This window comes from Urocitellus parryii, chromosome 5 (assembly GCF_045843805.1).
Source record: "Urocitellus parryii isolate mUroPar1 chromosome 5, mUroPar1.hap1, whole genome shotgun sequence".
Classification (NCBI taxonomy): Eukaryota; Metazoa; Chordata; class Mammalia; order Rodentia; family Sciuridae; genus Urocitellus; species Urocitellus parryii.
In genome coordinates, this window is record NC_135535.1 from 180671649 (window position 1) to 180688564 (window position 16916).

Here is a 16916-nt window from a genome sequence, read left to right on the forward strand (position 1 = left end):
CACAGAGGGGCAAACTCCCTTCCCTTGACAGGGTAGGAACAGAGGGAAAGTTTGTTTCCAGAATGACTGGACATTGATAGCCTTCTGGCCCTGAAGAACTCCCAGCAGTGAATGGGGCTGGAGCAAACTATATTTCACTATGAGGTCTGTATTACTGTAATACGTAAATAATACTATGACAGGCATAAATGGCCGATATTTATTAACATCTAAGGGTATAATATGTTTCAGACTGCCTGAAATACTTTTTAAACATTTTTACAAAAACTTTAGGAAGGAGATATTTAGCACCTTTTTAACAAAAGAGGAAACTGTGACTCAGGGAGGTTAAGTAATTAGCTAAAGGTCATACAGCTAGTGAATGGCCGAGAGAGGATTTAGATCCAGGTAGTCTGATTCGGCTGCCCACAGGTATACCCACCCTGCTATTGTAACTCAGCTTAAATCCCCTGAGGCTGCCCCGTGCCTGCTAAGACCTGGCAGGAGGGCCGCAAGTGTTCGCTGGGAGGAGGGCAAAGGAACAGCCTAGCCACACTGCGGAAACCTGGCAGAGGGTAGGAGGGTGCCCACGCCTGTTCCCGCCCACGCCCCGCCCTCCCGCAAGCACGTGCGCACTCCGAAGGCAGGGCAGGTGGCCGAGGCAGCGCCACCCCCCGCAGGCTCCTGCTCACCCTCTTTACAGTCGTGTCCATTCTCATGCAGCCGGTAGCCGTTCCTGCACCTGCACAAGTAGCTTCCAAACGTGTTGACGCACTCATGCTGGCAGCCACCATTGTCCTTGGCGCACTCGTCCTTGTCTGGGGAGGTCAAGGGACTCTCCTAAGAGGAGCAGCCAACTTGGGAACTCCCCTGTGGTTCAGAACCTGCCCAAAGTGGCCTCCTCCAGGGGCCTCCCTGATTGACCACCCCTGCTTTTCTCCTGATGTGGAGTCTCAGATTTGGGTGTCACTTGGCTTTTGTTTGGGAGGGTTGCAGCCACCACCCAACAAATGCCCAGACTTGCAGGGAGCCACCGCAGCTAGAAGAGGCCAAGGAGGATTGTCTCCAGAGCCGACTCCTTGATCTCAGATTGCTGGCTGCAGAACTCTAAGAGGATACGGTTCTGTGGTTCTAAGCCACCCAGGTGTGGTAGTTGGTTATGGCAGCCGTAAGAAGCATAGCCACTGATACCAAACCAAACCAGACAGAACCTCTAGGTGCAGGCTCGTTACTGCCAAGGCAGAGGGCCCAAGAGAGAAGAGAGGGAGTAGGAGACAGGAGGTGCCCAGGACCCCCGGGAGGCTGAGGGCCTGTAAAGCCACCTCACGCCCAGTCCCTGGCCTCACCTCCAAACCCACACACCTGAGAAGAAGTGGGCCCTGAAGCCGCGTTTGGAGACGGTGTTGTCAGACTTGAACTCCACACGCATGTTGTTGCTCTGCGAGGTGATGACCTCGGGAGTCTCTGAGCCACAGAACTTGCCATGCAGCCTGGCGTCAGGGGACAGGCCACTGCGTACCTCCACAAAGTCGTACTTGCAGACCTACAGGGAGCAAGGTGCAGAGCAGCCTGTTACACCCGTGTCCCCACCCCAGGCCTCTTTCTGAGAGCTGCACTTTGTCATGGAGCCTGATGGGCTCAGCCCACCCCAGGGGAGGTTCCCCTTGACTCTCTGTGTCAGCACTAGAGGGAGTCCCAGAGGGCAATGATGGGGACTTGGCTTTCCAGCTGAGGCTCTTGTGCCTGGCACCATAGTTTATGGCTAACTGTAGCCTGATTTCTACTTATTTTGTATATTGGGCTTCTACATGAGAGTTTGCTTGAAGAAAGGCCCCCACTGCTAGAGAAGGAGAAGGAGGAAGAGAAGAGGAGGACACAATCCAACTCCATCATATTCCCACAGAGAGAAACTAAAGCTCAGAAGGGGAAAGACATTTTCCTGAAGTCACACAGCTAGCCAGAGGTGGAGCCAGGACTGGAATGGCTCGTGTTACCTGCTGTAGCAATGGCTTTTCTCAAAAGCAACTTCACTGCTGAATGGTCTGAACAATTACTTTCGAGGGTTTATTTTTCCCATGCAGCATTTACTTGGTGGTGAACCCCTCATTGGCACCTGAGTCTTTGTGTATCAGGGTCAGGGTCTTCTGAGTGCCCCAAAGGGCTGACTAGGTGACAGCCTGGCTGGCACTATTAGGGTGAGAATCCCGGCTTGGTTGGGGCAGGGGGAACATGGAAAAGGGCTTGTGTGCCCCCAGTGTCCCTCCAGTTCCAGGTGCAGACAGGGAGCATTTCCAACAAGCTCTCTGATTCAGGACGCTGCCTGGGCCTCGCCTGACTTGGTCATCCAAGACCACTCTCAAGAGAGGGAAGAGGTCCTCTCTAGCATCCTTGTGTCTAAGTGGTCCTCAGCCCCTCTGTTATCCACAAATGAACACCAGCCCCCACATTTGCACTCCAGTGTTCAGACCTGTCTTGATTACCCCAAACCCCGACACCTGCCTCCTTCATGCTTGTCCCCCTTCTCCTTGGATTTATCAATGACAAGAGGACCTGAGGCACTATTCACAGAGGATGTGCAGCCAACACTGCTGGATAATGCGCCCCAGGATTCTATGACTCTGAAAGCAGCAGCTCCAACACCAGCCACCTCCCTGCCTGCGGGGCCCCTCGCCGGTGCCCAGCTCCGAGTCACTTCTCAACACAGTCCCGCATCAGTGAGCGCAGAGACATACGTCATTGCCTTCCAGTTCAAACACTTCGAACTGCAGGGAGATGCGGTACTGAACAGGGGCCACCACCTGCCAGACACAGTTTTTGTTTGTGGGATACTCCTTGGGCCACCCAGGGCTGGTGATGGTTCCGTTCAGCTTGGTAATGAAACCGCCACAGGCCACTGCACGAGGGAAGCAGAAACAAGATTCATTTGGTTTTAGTTCCAAGTGACTGCAGTTTCCCCCAGGCAGCAATAAGCCCTGCTGTTCTTCAGTATTAATGAAAAAAGTTAGGCAATCTGAACTGATGAATGTAGTGTCCTTTTTTTCTAACCTAATTGCTTCGACTGAGGATTTGGAGGGACAGAACTGAGAAGAGTCTTTACTGCTTTTAAAAATGACAGCCATGCATTTGACCTGTGGTCAGCACAGGTGGGGGTTCCACATAACTTGGAGCAAAGGACAAATAGAAGTGTTTGCATCAAGCTGTTCACCACACCTGGATTGCATTAGCAAGCTGATTCACACAGGTGGGCAAGGTGCACAGACCCTGGCCAGGGAGAAAAGGGACGGAGGAAATAAGCTATTAGTCCACAGCCAGCCTGTTGCCCCATCTCTGCCCCATCTCTCCTAAAACTTGCCACCCTCCCCTGCCATTCCAGCTTGGGAGGACCAGCACCCACCTTCACATGTCTTCTTGTCCGTGGCCAGCTCATAGCCGGGGTCGCAGGCACACTTGTAGCTACCCAGTGTGTTCACACAGCGCTGCTCGCACCCACCGTGCTCAGGCCTGGAGCATTCATCCACCTCTGCTGGGGAGGAAGGCACCCCGCTAAAATCATCACACAGCTACCTGGCCGACTCCCCGCCCTTCACATCCCAGGGACCCCAGCTGGAGTCTTCCAAGAACCAGTGCAGTCCTGCTGACCACCTCCAAGGAGCCCTGTGTCCACATTTGAACTGGCGGTAGCTGTAATTTGGGTGGGATCCTGACAACCCAAGCAGGAGCACCTGGTCAGCCAGCGTGGGGCTCCTCCTGGGGAGCCCATTCCTGGACAATCAGATTCTACAAGGTGTCCAGTAAGCAGTGTGCATGTGTGTGATTTTAAAAAGTCTCACAGGGTTCCATACCATTTAAATGCCATGGAATGGAGGATTCCCACCCCCTAATATAGAACTTCTCAGAGACATTCACAAAAAGGGAACGATGAAAGGACACTTTTCTAGTTGAAGATGTGTAAGTACTATAGACATTAAAAGTGAAATCTGTCATTCAGCTTTCTTATAGATAGCCTCAATAAATATATGTAGGGAGATCTGAAAGATTACAAAAAACACTGGGCTTCTCATTGCTCCCGGAAGAAACTGCATGGAGAAGCCAGGGGGAGAAAGGGTGGGGGAGCCCGAGGGATTCAGCACCGACAAGCTCCTAAGGGTGCGTTTGGAGCATTAAATTTCAGGAAGTGGAATACCATGAGTGCCATGCAGAAGAGCACAGGAGCCATTGGAGGCTCCTCCCCCCACGCCAGCCCAGGCACTACTGAAGACAAGACAAATCCTAGCAACTGGCATCTCCAAAGAGCATTAGGAATAAAAGGAAAAATATTCTGCATTGCCCTGGAACATCTAGCCCTGAAAAAACGCTTGCGGGCTGCAGTCCACAGAGGTAGAGGAGTCTAGCCGAGGGACAACAAAACACTGAAAATAGAAAGTCCAGCCTGGGAAGAGGAAAGGGTAGAGCGGGGCAGGAAGGAGAGTATTGTTCCATAACAACACGGAAGACAAGAAGAGCGTGGACGTGGAGTTGTTCCCCAAACTGTGAAGAAGACATGACACTTGTAATGACAGAAATCAGGACATCTAAGAAAGACACCCAGTCTCCCACCGCAGGCAGGGGTCCTTCTCCTAACAGTCCCAATGGATGGCTTTCTAGATCCTGCCTGAAAAGTCCAGGGCAGGGCTCTGGCTACTTCTCGAAGGTGTTTCTTGGATTGTGTGACTCCATGCAAGTCCCAACCCAATGGCCCTGCAAAGACACAAGTCCTCCAGCCTCACCCCACCCTCTCCGCTGTGCTTTCCCTACTTGATGAGCCTGTGAGTGCCGATCTCCCCTTTCTGGGCTGCACCAATTTCTCACCGACCTGGATGGCATGTAAACATCCCACTGCTTCACACAGTTGCTAGTAAACTGAGGTACCCCTCAGGGTGGGGTGTTCTTGGGCTCAGCAGTGGCCAGTTAGGGGCCACTGGGATTGAAGATGGCCCAGGCAGGGAGTTGAAATTATCCGTGGCCTCCAATAAATTTAATATTAAGTACTTTGAAATAGTCACCATCAGGCAATTGTTTTTTCCTCACCTTACAATAGGAAAAGCCCTTTCTTAGACATCAGCTAGAAAATATAGAAAGAAGAGAACAGATAACAAGAAGCAGTGGACGGAACCCAGGCCTTCAAGTGAGACAAGCCAGGCTGGGTCCACCAAGGGCTCTTCCCCACCAGATTGCAAACTGGGTGACCACTGGGATTTAACCCCTCTGAGCCTCCCTCCTGTGCAGGAGCAGGAGAAGAACGGTTCTTGCTTTGAGGGGGTAATTGGAAATGGTGCCCATGAAGTACCCAGCGTACGGGGCGCAGGGGGATCACTACAGACAACAGTGGAGTGGCTGCTGAAATTCAGTGGGTAGAGACACACAATGATGGGGGAGTGGAAGGAGAAAACTACCTGGCCACACCTGAACCAGGTGAGTGGAGCAGTGCAGGCCTGAGGAGGGGAAGGAGCCAAGGTGCGGGGGACAGAATGATGGAAAATACATCAAGGATGGACCTGTGGAGGAAGAACAAATGGGCAGGAGGAATGCACAGCAGACGCTAAAAAATGGGTGAAGGGCAGAAGGAAACCAAGGAGTGTCTGTCAGAGTAGATGAAGACAAACAAAGGCCCAAGGCAGGGACAGGAGGAATTCTGATGCCAGAAGATACAGTGGCGGTGGGCAGAACACAGAACTATGGATAAGTTTCTCGTTGCCATCTTAGCCAGGTGCAGGAGGGAGTCCAGTGGAGTGGACTTAGGCCTAAAGCAAAGGAAATGCAATTCCTGCAAAGACTGGAAGGGTAAGGCATTGAGCAGGCCAGGGGGAGAAAGGGTGGCCTTTTCAAGAGTGGTGGTGGTGGCATCTCACCACTTCTTAGATGTACAAAAGTGTCTCAGGGCCCTGCTCTCAGCGGGAGCCTGGTTGTCTGCATCACCTCTGCGATGCCACAAAGTAGCATCTGCTCCAAGTCCACTGGCTCCTGCTTGCTCTGGGCTGTTGTGGCCAAGGCCAACCAGCCAGGGAGAGCACAGAGGTAGGTAGGAGAAGAAGCTGGAGCCAAGACTCTGCTCAGTATGGTCAGCTCTGGCTTCTTTCTATGCTCTGGGTGGAATAAGTAGATGGAGCCATTCTGTGGCTAAGAGATGGTTTAGGCAGGATCCCAAAAAATGTTTTCAGAGAGAGTTGGGGAAAGGGGCGAGAGAACTTTTGAGGAAATGCCTTGAAGGAAGCCAGTCCCCACCACTAGACACCCAGCACTGCCCATGTGCACTGGACAGTGGAACATGGGGCTCAAGGTGGAATCCTTGCATTCGTCATGGAGGGGGCGTGGGACCAACTGGCCCACCCAACCCCTGAAAGCCACTGCCATCTCCCAAAGCAACAGAAGCCCAAGGTGCTCTGCTTGATGCCCAGCCAGCAGGCCCTCAGAGGGGCTGCCATCTGGCATCAAGAGATGAAGGCTGAGGCCAACTGGCACCCCGGCCAGTGTCATGGGCCAGCTGGGCCCTGGGCAGAGCCTGCTGCCAACTGGCACCAAGGCAAGAGCCTCTTCTCGCTCCAGCTCTCCTGCAGGCCTTGTAGTTACACTTCCAGTTTCTTTCACTGGCTCAGTCCTGCCACACGAGCTGGTCTGGCTGGGAGAAGGCTGGGCTGAGGAAGCTGGTCATTATGATTCCTGTTCTCTTTCTTGCCATCCCCAGGATGCCTCATAAAGAGAAAAAGAGTAACCCCACATCTCGTGTGTGGCACTCAGCTTATAAAATGCCTCCACAGACACCATTTCACAGGGGCTTCACAGAAATTGGTTAGAGAAAAGGGGCAGATATCCTCCTCCCTACTCTACAAAGGGGACAACTGAGGCTTCAGTGAGGACACATGGCTGCCTGCTTGGGTGATATGGTTAGAAGAGGGTTCTTCGGACACCCAGATCCTTCATGTAAAATCTGGAAGAGGGTCTAAAAAGCAGGCAGAAGGGAGAAGGGAGAAGGGAAGAGGGACTAGGATCTCTGGGCTGGCAGGGCCAGGAGCCCAGGAGAGGTGGAGAGACAGAGAAGCAGCCTCCCTGGGCGGGAGTAGCTGGGCAGCTCAGGAAGTGCTGGCACTTATGAAGGGGTCTCCACTGCAGAGGACAGGCTGTCTCTACGAGGACTGCAGGAATGCTCCTGGGCGCCAATCACAAGGCACTGAGCAACATCCATGTTCTCCTCCTAGGGTGTGGTCTGCAGGACACCAGGGGCCCCCGGGAACAGACAAGGAAGACCCACCATTCACAGGAGGCTTGGAAGCCCGCCCTGGGGCCAAGTATGCTGGGGCTGCTTCCACCAAGACCCTACAGAGAAGCAGGTCCCCAAGGAAACAAGGAGGTTTGTTCCCAGAGCATCTCCTACTCTGTTCCCCCCACACTCCCCCAGGGGAAGGCATGGGGGCTGGGGGCTGACACTTCAGGAGCTGAAGTCCTGGGGTTGCCTCTGGCCCACACTAAGGAGTGCCAGGCAGCACCCTAGGAAGAGTTTGATCTGGGAAGTCACACTGTGTTGGGCTCCTCCATCTGCCACTTTCCTGGCTGATCCTGAGCAGCCCTATTCAGTGCTGATCAAATGTAACCCAAACCTAACTCAGGGGCTATTTGGGGAATTCCGTGACCTCAAGCAAATCAAGTACCTAACACAGCTCTGGCACACAGTAGGTGCTCAACTGATGATCACTTCTATATAAATATTTGTTATTATGGATGTTCGGCTTCCCTCAAGTGTGGTTTGACCTTGTCAGCTTGCTAAATCGAATTTCCAAGTACAGACCCACTGGCCCTGCAGAGGCTAAGGCTGAGCCTTCTCCGGATCAGTTGGAGGCTCCACGGGACCCTACACGCAGCTCTGAAATGGGTCGCTGCCTCCTCCCTGCAAGGAGTCTGCTTTGGTGCTGAGGTGCCATATGGGTTTTATGATTCTAACACTGGGGGAGCAATATTTCTTCCTGTGACTAAAAGGGGAAGCGAAACACTAATTCATACCCTTGAAAAAATTGGCCGCAAACCCCGCCTTGTTGATGGAACCATCGGACACAAACTTCATCCACAGTCTGTTGGAGCTCGATTTCACATCCTCGGGCTTCTCGTAGCCACAGAAGTGGCCAATCAGGGCGCTGTCTTCCGTGGGGCCATCCCGGATCTCCAGGTAGTCGTAGGCGCAGCTGTCATGCCTTTCAATCTAAAGGGAGACACAGAGACAGTGTGGAAGGTGGCAGATGGCAGGGCTTCATGGTGTCCCACTTGAGAATGAAGCCTAGACTTCACCCTCACGAGCTAACCCAGCCGGCGTGTCCTGAACTTCTCCAAACTGTTTCCTTGTTACAGAAGTCAGGGGCGAATCAAGCTGAGAAGAGAATAAGAGAAACAGGGAAGAAGGATTCTACAAAACTGCCCTGGATTCCGACCTGGGGCCCTCAGCCTGCCCACAGCAGCCTGCAGAAAGGAGGTGAGACAAATTTCAAAACAGACAAAAATTTTGATATCCGATGTCCAGGCACGACTCACAAGGGGCTTGAAATGGCTTCTTGGGTTCCCGACTATAACATGAAGACATATCTTTACAGAGTGCTTTTCCAACAAAAGCTGCCACTTACTGCCTCCCAGGTAAGACAATTCGAGGGTCCTTACCTCGAAAGCTTGGAAGGTAAGTCCCACGTGGAACCCCTCAGAAACCGTGATCCTCCACACACATTCCTTGGAAGGCCTGTAGTCATCTGGGTAGTTGGGAGATTGGATCTGGCCGGCATCTTTGTTAATGTCTCCTCCACAGGTAGCTTTAGAAAGAGTGTGGGAGGAAGGAGGTCAGAGGAAGGCAGGAGGCCGCTTGTCACCAGTAGGTGGCTCCACGCACCAACATTTTCATCTGCATCCAACAAAGGCTGCCTCAGAAAGGCACAAATGCATCTGGATTTTTTTCATATGAAGAAAATAACCATATGGAGCCTTCCTGGGGCATCAAATTCACCTGGAAGATCACTCCAACTGTGGATGTCAGAGCCACACTCCCAGAGGTTCTGATTTGAGTGGCTCTGGGGAGCGCTGCACAGCAGCCGTGTCCTGGGGTGATTCTAACACACACTGACTGTGTGGGCACATGTATGCACGCTCACACACTCACACAGACAAGAATGTTATTGTTATTATTAGTGTTATTATTATTCTACGAAAAAACCCCTCCAGCCTCTCCAAAAGTATAATAATTTGAGGCCAACAGGAGCCTTCCTAATTTTCTAGCAGTGTCCCTTTTTTTTCCCCCCTAGGGTGGGGCAGGTGGTGTGAGGAGTGAGCCAGAGAAGCTGGGCACATAGAAGCAGCATTACCCTCCTGTAATCCCAGCGGCTTGGGAGGCTGAGGCAGGAGGATCACAAGCTCAAAACCAGCCTCAGCAAAAGCCAGGCGCTAAGCAACTCAGTGAGACCTTAAATAAAAAAATAGGCTCTAAATACAAAATAGGGCTGGGGATGTGGCTCAGTGGTCAAGTGCTTCAAGTTCAATCCCCAGTACCAAAAAAAAAAAAAAAAGAAGAAGCAGTATTACTTTCTATGGCAGCGCTTTTAAGAAGTGCAGTTTCTTCCCTGGTGTTTTCTAGAGTTTTCTTTTCACAAGTGAAACAAACAGAGACCCAGAGAGATCAGGTTCTTTGCTCAGGCTCACACAGCTATTCAGGGGCCACTGCTCTATAACCCTGACACTATCCCTGTGTGGGTAAAACACTCCCTGGATGGTGCGGAAGGAGGGTTCAGCAGGCTGGTGACAGGTAGATGCCTCGGGTTCTGAGGGGAGCGCAGCTGCTCTCTGCTTTCCAGCGGTGGCAGAGGCAGCCCTGCAATCCTCAGCGTGCACCCGCGGGCCCCAGGCTCTGGCAAGCTGCCATGCATCCCCGGGGTGGGAGAGGGATAGCAGCCTGTGTGGGAAGGACAGCAGCCACCTGAGTGGCATGAACAAACCTTCATACACTGCGAAGAAGCCTTTGCCCAGGATGTTGCTGCTGCTGCGGAACTCTACCCAGAGCCGGCTGTCGGTGGAGACCACGGGCTCTGGGACTTTATCGCCACAAAACCTACCTGAAAAGTGCAAAAGACCCAGTCAGGATACCCAGGGACGCCAAGAAGGTGCTCACTGCAGACTGACCATCATGGTCTTCCAAAGTGGATTGAAGTGAGCAATAACCCAACCAGTGACAGCTGATCTATAGCACACACAGGACGGATTGAATGTCTGGTGATCATTCTCCTGTGCCTCGTGTGGAGAATTCCAGATTCTGATCACTCTAAGCACCCGGGGTACCACTGAGGCCCCTCCCCTGCCAAACATGGCGGCTCTGCAGGTGTGGCGGAAGGGTGGTCAGGGAGTGAGACCTGCTTCTTTGCTGTTTCCTATTCTTTCATCCCCCAAGGCAGGGGACATTCTGCTTTCCTTGCCTCAAGAATGGAGGCCAGAGAAGACACAACAAAGAAAATGAATCCTGGCTTTTGAATCTCACAAGCCGAGTCACGATACAGAAGATGTGGAAGCCCGCACAGTGATTGAGTGCACATTTCCTCACCCTTGGAATCTTAGGTTCCTAGGAGGCAGGAGGGAATGGACTAGGAGGCAGGGTTGGAGAGGGCACCATGCAATCCCTAAAAGGATCTGTACCACCCTGAGCTGAGACTGTATGGAAAAGGACAATAGAAACCTCAGGCAGGTTTTAGGATCTGGGAGAAGCAGAAAATTGCATCATCAGTCCTGGGCCAGAGTCTGAGGAGCAACAGGACCCTAAGATTCCCCTGCCCCTTGTGGGGTCAGAGCAGAAGTGTCTACATGGTTCTGCAAGACACTTGGCCATGAGACAGGAATGCAGAGCTCCTCCGCAGAGCATGGTATAGCTCAGCAACACAATTCTAGGCTGCTGTGGGGCTGCAGAAGCAACTTTCTCACAGTCCACAGAATTTGAGGAGGCAGAGAATGTCTCCCTAGCTTGGAGGGAGATGTGGATGTGGTACCATTCTGAACTGCCCTAGTGTTGAGGCAAAGAGGAGACTCAGTAGCCACTTATCTGACCAGAGCACTGATTAGTTGGAGATGAGGACATCCCAGCAAGGCCAGTCAGGATGGCAATATGGAGCATGCCCCCAACCCAGGGGAAGAAAGTACAAGTTGAATGAAATCAAGTTCCTAATACCTGATAGAAAAAGGGCTCATAATAGATAGATATTTTTGTTCTTGAAAAAAAAAATCCCAATATTTCTTAGACACTTGTATATGTGGTCTGAAATCTGGACCCTCTATGGAGGATGCCTTCCTGGTACTTCCTAGAACATGGTGATCCATGGTCATGGGCAGGGATGGGGTGGGGCAGGAATGGATTGAGTCTCACTGGTCAGAACTCAAAGCAACCAGGGTTGATGGGGACCGGAAGTTCATGGTTCTGCCAGGCACCTATTGTGCAGTCCTCAAAGAATTTATTTAGCTTTGGGGACAGGAGTAGTGGGGAGACTCCAACAAATATGGTGTTCTTTGGAGGATGATGGAAATATTCTAAAATTGATTGTGTGCCTCTGTGAACATACTAGACACCACTGAATTTAAATGGTGAACTTCACAGGTTGTAAATTTTATCTCAACTCTTTTATCTAAAGTTCATTTAACAGATCTTTAGTGCACACTCGCTGTCAATGCCACATCAGGCACGGGGCAGACGACTTGAAGCTGTACTTCTGCTTTACCTTCCTGAGAAAGAGGGGAGCAGGGAGACTGGGGGAGGTCTAGATGTCATGATGGGCATTTTTTAGTGGTCAACTGTGGTTTGTATTCTTTGGGGAGAGATGGGATAGAGAGCCGCTAATCTCTGCTTCCTTTTGATTCTGGGCACCTGTAGACATTTGGATTTGGTAAGCTTAATATTCAGAGAGATGAGATGAAACCTCTGCAGAGACTTTGGCAAGAAAAAAAATCCCTCAGAAGCCTATAAATTTTCGGTAATTGTTCCTCTGGCGTGGCCAATTAGTTTCGATTAGTTTTTGGAAAAAGACACATACCAGCGCTCGCCAGCGGGGAGACAGCGCGCTGAACAGCAGTTAGACAATGCCAGTCCACAAAGGGAATTCCTTCTTAGCCTAGCCCGAGTTTCAAGTCCAAGTTCCTGCTTTTAAAACCCCAGCTGTCACAGTCAATGGGGACTATTTCCAAAAGAAAAAGGGACACTGGCTGCCTCACTGCCCGAGGACCTAACCGGATAAGAACCACCCACCAGCCTAGGGTCAGAGGATCAGCAGCCTCTGCTCTGGACCCTGGAGAAGGGAGGAACTGCGGCTGAGTATATTTGCAGCCTCTGCAAAGCCAGACTTGACCGGATAGATTAAAAATCTAAGTGCTCTCCCCCAGTTGCTTTTTCATTCTTAACTGGACCCCATTACCTGGCCCCTAGAGTAACACCCCAGCATTCTCAGCTTTACCACAGTGGCTCTCAGAAAAGTCCCTTTGTCACTGACCATGTCCATGCCAGCCACCGTCCTAGGCACTTCATGTGGCTTTATCTCACTTCATTCCCGATATTCCCTGACCTCAGTGCTATTGCTAACTCATTTCATAGGGGAAAAAAATTGAGGATCAGAGAACTTTTCTCAAAGCTGGAAATGGAAACAGAATTTGTACCTCGTCGTCTGAGATCTGGCCTTTCACCATCGATATTACCTCCTTCATCATCACCACCATCAAAAGGAACGTGGGTGAAATTCTGAACACTGCACAATTTTGGATAGATAGACTTGGACTCTGCTCTCTAGGAATGTAAGCACCATGTCCATTTCCCAGATTGGAAACAGCCGAGTTCCTCCAAATGAAGGTCAAAGCCTCTCAAAGCCTCACACCGGGAAGCAAGTCTAGTGAAACAGCGGTCTTGGCTGCTGGCCTCACTCTATCATTCCTGTTGGTTCGGGAAGCTGCTCCGGCTTAGGGCACTCCACAACAGTGAGGCCACATGACACTGATGGCCAGACTGGCCTTTCTGAACTTTCTTCCCCATTTCAGGGAAAGGGGGCTTTTGTGTGTATGGTGGAGTTCCAGAATGCCCAAAACTAGGTACAAAAGTTCCCAGATCTGGAGGAGGAGTTTAATAAGGATATCAATTACTGAAAATTATAGGCTTCTGAGGGATTTTTTCTTAGAGTAATTCCTCTAACAGAAATACGCAAGAGGAACTCAGTTTCCAGGACAGTGCTTAGAAATACTGGACAGGTTCTCCATGCAACATCGCCTCCTGTCTTTCAGCACGATCTTTTAAGTGGCCCCTGAAACTGAAAAACCAATTTGAGATCTGTTCCCAGTTATGAAATGTTCTTCTGGTCCTTAATTTTCCCTTGAAATCGCTATGTGAAAATCTGGGTCCCAAACAGCCTCCTTTCAGGGAGAATAAATAGGCTGGAGAGAAACTGGAATAGAGAAAAGGTATCAAATTCCTAAACTGAAATCTGGTTCCCGGATCTGGAGGAGGAGTTTAATAAGGATATCAAGAAGAGGAAATGCAGATGAGGACCACTACAAGTGGGCTCCATGGGGAGTCATAAAGGGTTCATTCATAAAAAGTTATGCGCGCATTATGCCTGGATTTTCACACACTGCCCTGGGAAAAAATGCAACGCACAGTTTTTCAGAGCAAGATGCATACTTTCACAATCCACCCTAATCCGCTCTCCCTCCTGCCAAAGGGGCATTGACCTGCCTCCTTCCAGTAGATTTCATGGCACTGACCCCTCCCAGGGACCGGCTCTGCTGACACGGTGCACTTGTTCCAAACACAAAAGTTCACTAACAACTGCATTTGGAAACATCACAGCGGGCCAAAGAGTTGGCAAAGGAGAACTGCCGCGGAGGAAGAATGGCGGTCACAGAAGCTGAGCACGCGCACACATACCATACCACATAGCACACACCACACACACACATACACACACATACCACACACACACCACACACATCACACAGCATACCACACACACACACACACACCACACACACACCACACACATCACACAGCATACCACACACACACACACCACACAGCATACCACACACACATACACACACATACCACACACACATACACACACCACACACACACTACACACACCACACACACACCACACACATACCACACACACACCACACATACCACACACACACACACACACCACACAGCATACCACACACACACACCACACAGCATACCACACACACACACACCACATACCACACACATACACACACACCACACACACACACCACACACTACATACCACACCACACACAAAACACACACCACACACACACACATATACACCACACACACACCATACCACACAGCACACACCACACACATACCACACACACATACCATACCACACACAAACATATACACCACACACACCATACCACACAGCACACACACCACACACACACACCATACCACACAGCACACACCACACACACCATACCACACAGCACACACCACACACACATATACACCATACTACACAGCACACACCATACACACACATATACACCATACTACACAGCACACACCATACACACACATATACACCATACTACACAGCACACACTACACACACACACATCACACACACCACACCGCACACACACGCACACATACACACCACACATACACACAATACCACACAGCACACACCACACACATACATACACACACCCCACACCCCCTACACACATACACACACACCACACCACAACACACATACACACCACACACACACTATACCACACAGCACACAGCACACCACACACACCACATACCATATACATACCACATACACTGTTCCATAAACTACATATACCAAACTACACACACACCACACCACACCACATACCACATACATATCACACGCACACTAAACACACACCTCACACATATCACATACACCCATCACACCCCACATACATACCACACACACACACTGTACCACATACCACATATATCACACCACACACCACACCCCCACACACACCACACCACATATCACACACACCACACACTGCACTAGTGGGTAAAATATATACCCCAGGTCTCCTAAAACAAAACAAAAATACCCAAACCATCGCCACCACCAATAACTGCAGAAGTCCCATCTCATTAATGAAAGCGTAGCCAGAGACACCAGGACCTGAAGTAAGAAAATTCCTGCTTCAAGTTCCAGCCAAGGGAGCGCCTGGCCCTCTGCCAGTGCCCATTCCCAGGAACGTGCCTTGGCCCTCTCTGGGGAAACCGGGCAACAGAGAGCTTCTTCCTCCTTAGTCTTAAGCCCATCCCGTTCCCTGGGGGAGAGGCTGCCAGGTTTAGCAAACAGAACTCCAGGAAGTCAGTCAGATTTAAATTTCAGATGAACACAGATTAATGTATTTATATGACAGCCCTCAGGGGACATCCTGCTCAGACCCAGCAGCCGTCTCTCCCGTCCCTTGGATCTCTGAATATCGCCTCTCTTATCCATCACTACTAGCTGTGACCCTCGAAAGTTAGTGCACACTGGGAGCTTGGCTTTCTCACGAAGGGGTGGGGGGTCTGTGGGTCCGTGTTCTCGTGGGCTCCTCCCAAACAGCTCCTGTGAAATGTACTTATAAAAAGTCCAAACAATCGAGAAGTGTGCAAAACACAACTGAAGCTGACTCCAGCCCAACTTCCTTTCTCTGGGGCCACCACTTCATTGATAAGCGTCCTTGCAGCCCCTGTTCTTTGTATTTGGACACGTGCACGTATATCCTTAGGTCAGCTGGACCATTCTCTGACCCATTTCAGTCGTCTCCCCGGAATCTCTCTTCAGGGAACTCTTCCCAGGCCATGCTGGTGCTCAGCCGAGTCTGAGAACCTCTGCTCCCAGGGATCCCGCCCTCTGTCATCTTGCCATACCTGATCAGTGCTGCCCGTGAAGCACTAGTGCTGCTGGCACCAGCCACGTCTGCTTGTGTTAGGTAGCAAACAGGTGGGGACAGACAGCCTCTATGCTGCCACTGGGTGGCACAACCCACTTGTCCTGCAGTGGACACATTCCTGTGCATGCTTGGCCTGGGGATCACCTTCCCGTCCTGTCTACCTGGGCTGCTATCTACCCAGAAGATTCCTCCTCATGGTGGCAACCTGGAGCCCCCACTCGGAGCCTGCCTGGCTGCTTCCCAGCTCCCTGGAGCTCCCAAGGACATGGATGCCTATCTGTTTTACCTCTAGAAATCTAAACTCATGGCCTGCCCGACAATGGTGCTTGTGAGCTATTCACAGTGGTAGCTGACCAGGTGGAAACCCCTTAGTCATAAAGAAACTCAATAGCTACCAGGGCCCCTCCTGAGTCCAACCAGACCTTCTGTCACTGTGTCTTCTGCGTATCCCACAGGTGGTTCCCCAGGATCCGGCATAATGCAGTGACACTCCCAGTTTAGCCCTCTCCTCAACTCCCACTGTGAACTTCAGCCCAGTGAGCAGCAGCAGCTCACTTGCAGGCTCGCCATGCTCAGCCTAGCTGCCTCTTCTCTGATCATAGGAAGATATGCCAGAGACCAAGTCCTCACGGAGCCCCCAGGCCAATCCAACCCAGAAGCCCACCCTACAGCCGGCTCTAATGAGGAGGACAGCCCCCTCAGCTCCTGTTCATCTGCTTCTCGCTCCAGCTCCATCATGGCTGCCATTCCTGAGCCGAATGAGTCCCAATGTCAGCTCCCAAGTCATTGACCCCCCTGGTCCTCAACGGTGTTCATCTTCCCAGGTCACTCATGAGGGGTCTGTGCTTTTGTGACAAGTCTGGAATGAACTCAGCTTTCTCTTTGCACTACCTGCTCACAGTCCCTCACTCCAAGGTCCAAGCTGCCTCTTCATGGATAGAGTT

General features: G+C 51.2%; 1 protein-coding gene across 1 annotated transcript in view; it reads right to left on the reverse strand.

Moving 5' to 3' along the window:
- Tll2 (tolloid like 2) overlaps nt 1-16916 on the reverse strand; it is a 118434-nt gene that overhangs the window by 7860 nt on the left and 93658 nt on the right. The window contains exons 11-17 of the mRNA XM_026394813.2: nt 9975-10091; nt 8656-8801; nt 8011-8206; nt 3374-3499; nt 2712-2872; nt 1342-1522; nt 672-797 (exon numbers count right to left, since the gene is read on the reverse strand). Coding sequence (XP_026250598.2) covers nt 672-797; nt 1342-1522; nt 2712-2872; nt 3374-3499; nt 8011-8206; nt 8656-8801; nt 9975-10091 — 1053 coding nt within the window. The remainder of the gene's footprint in view (nt 1-671; nt 798-1341; nt 1523-2711; nt 2873-3373; nt 3500-8010; nt 8207-8655; nt 8802-9974; nt 10092-16916) is intronic.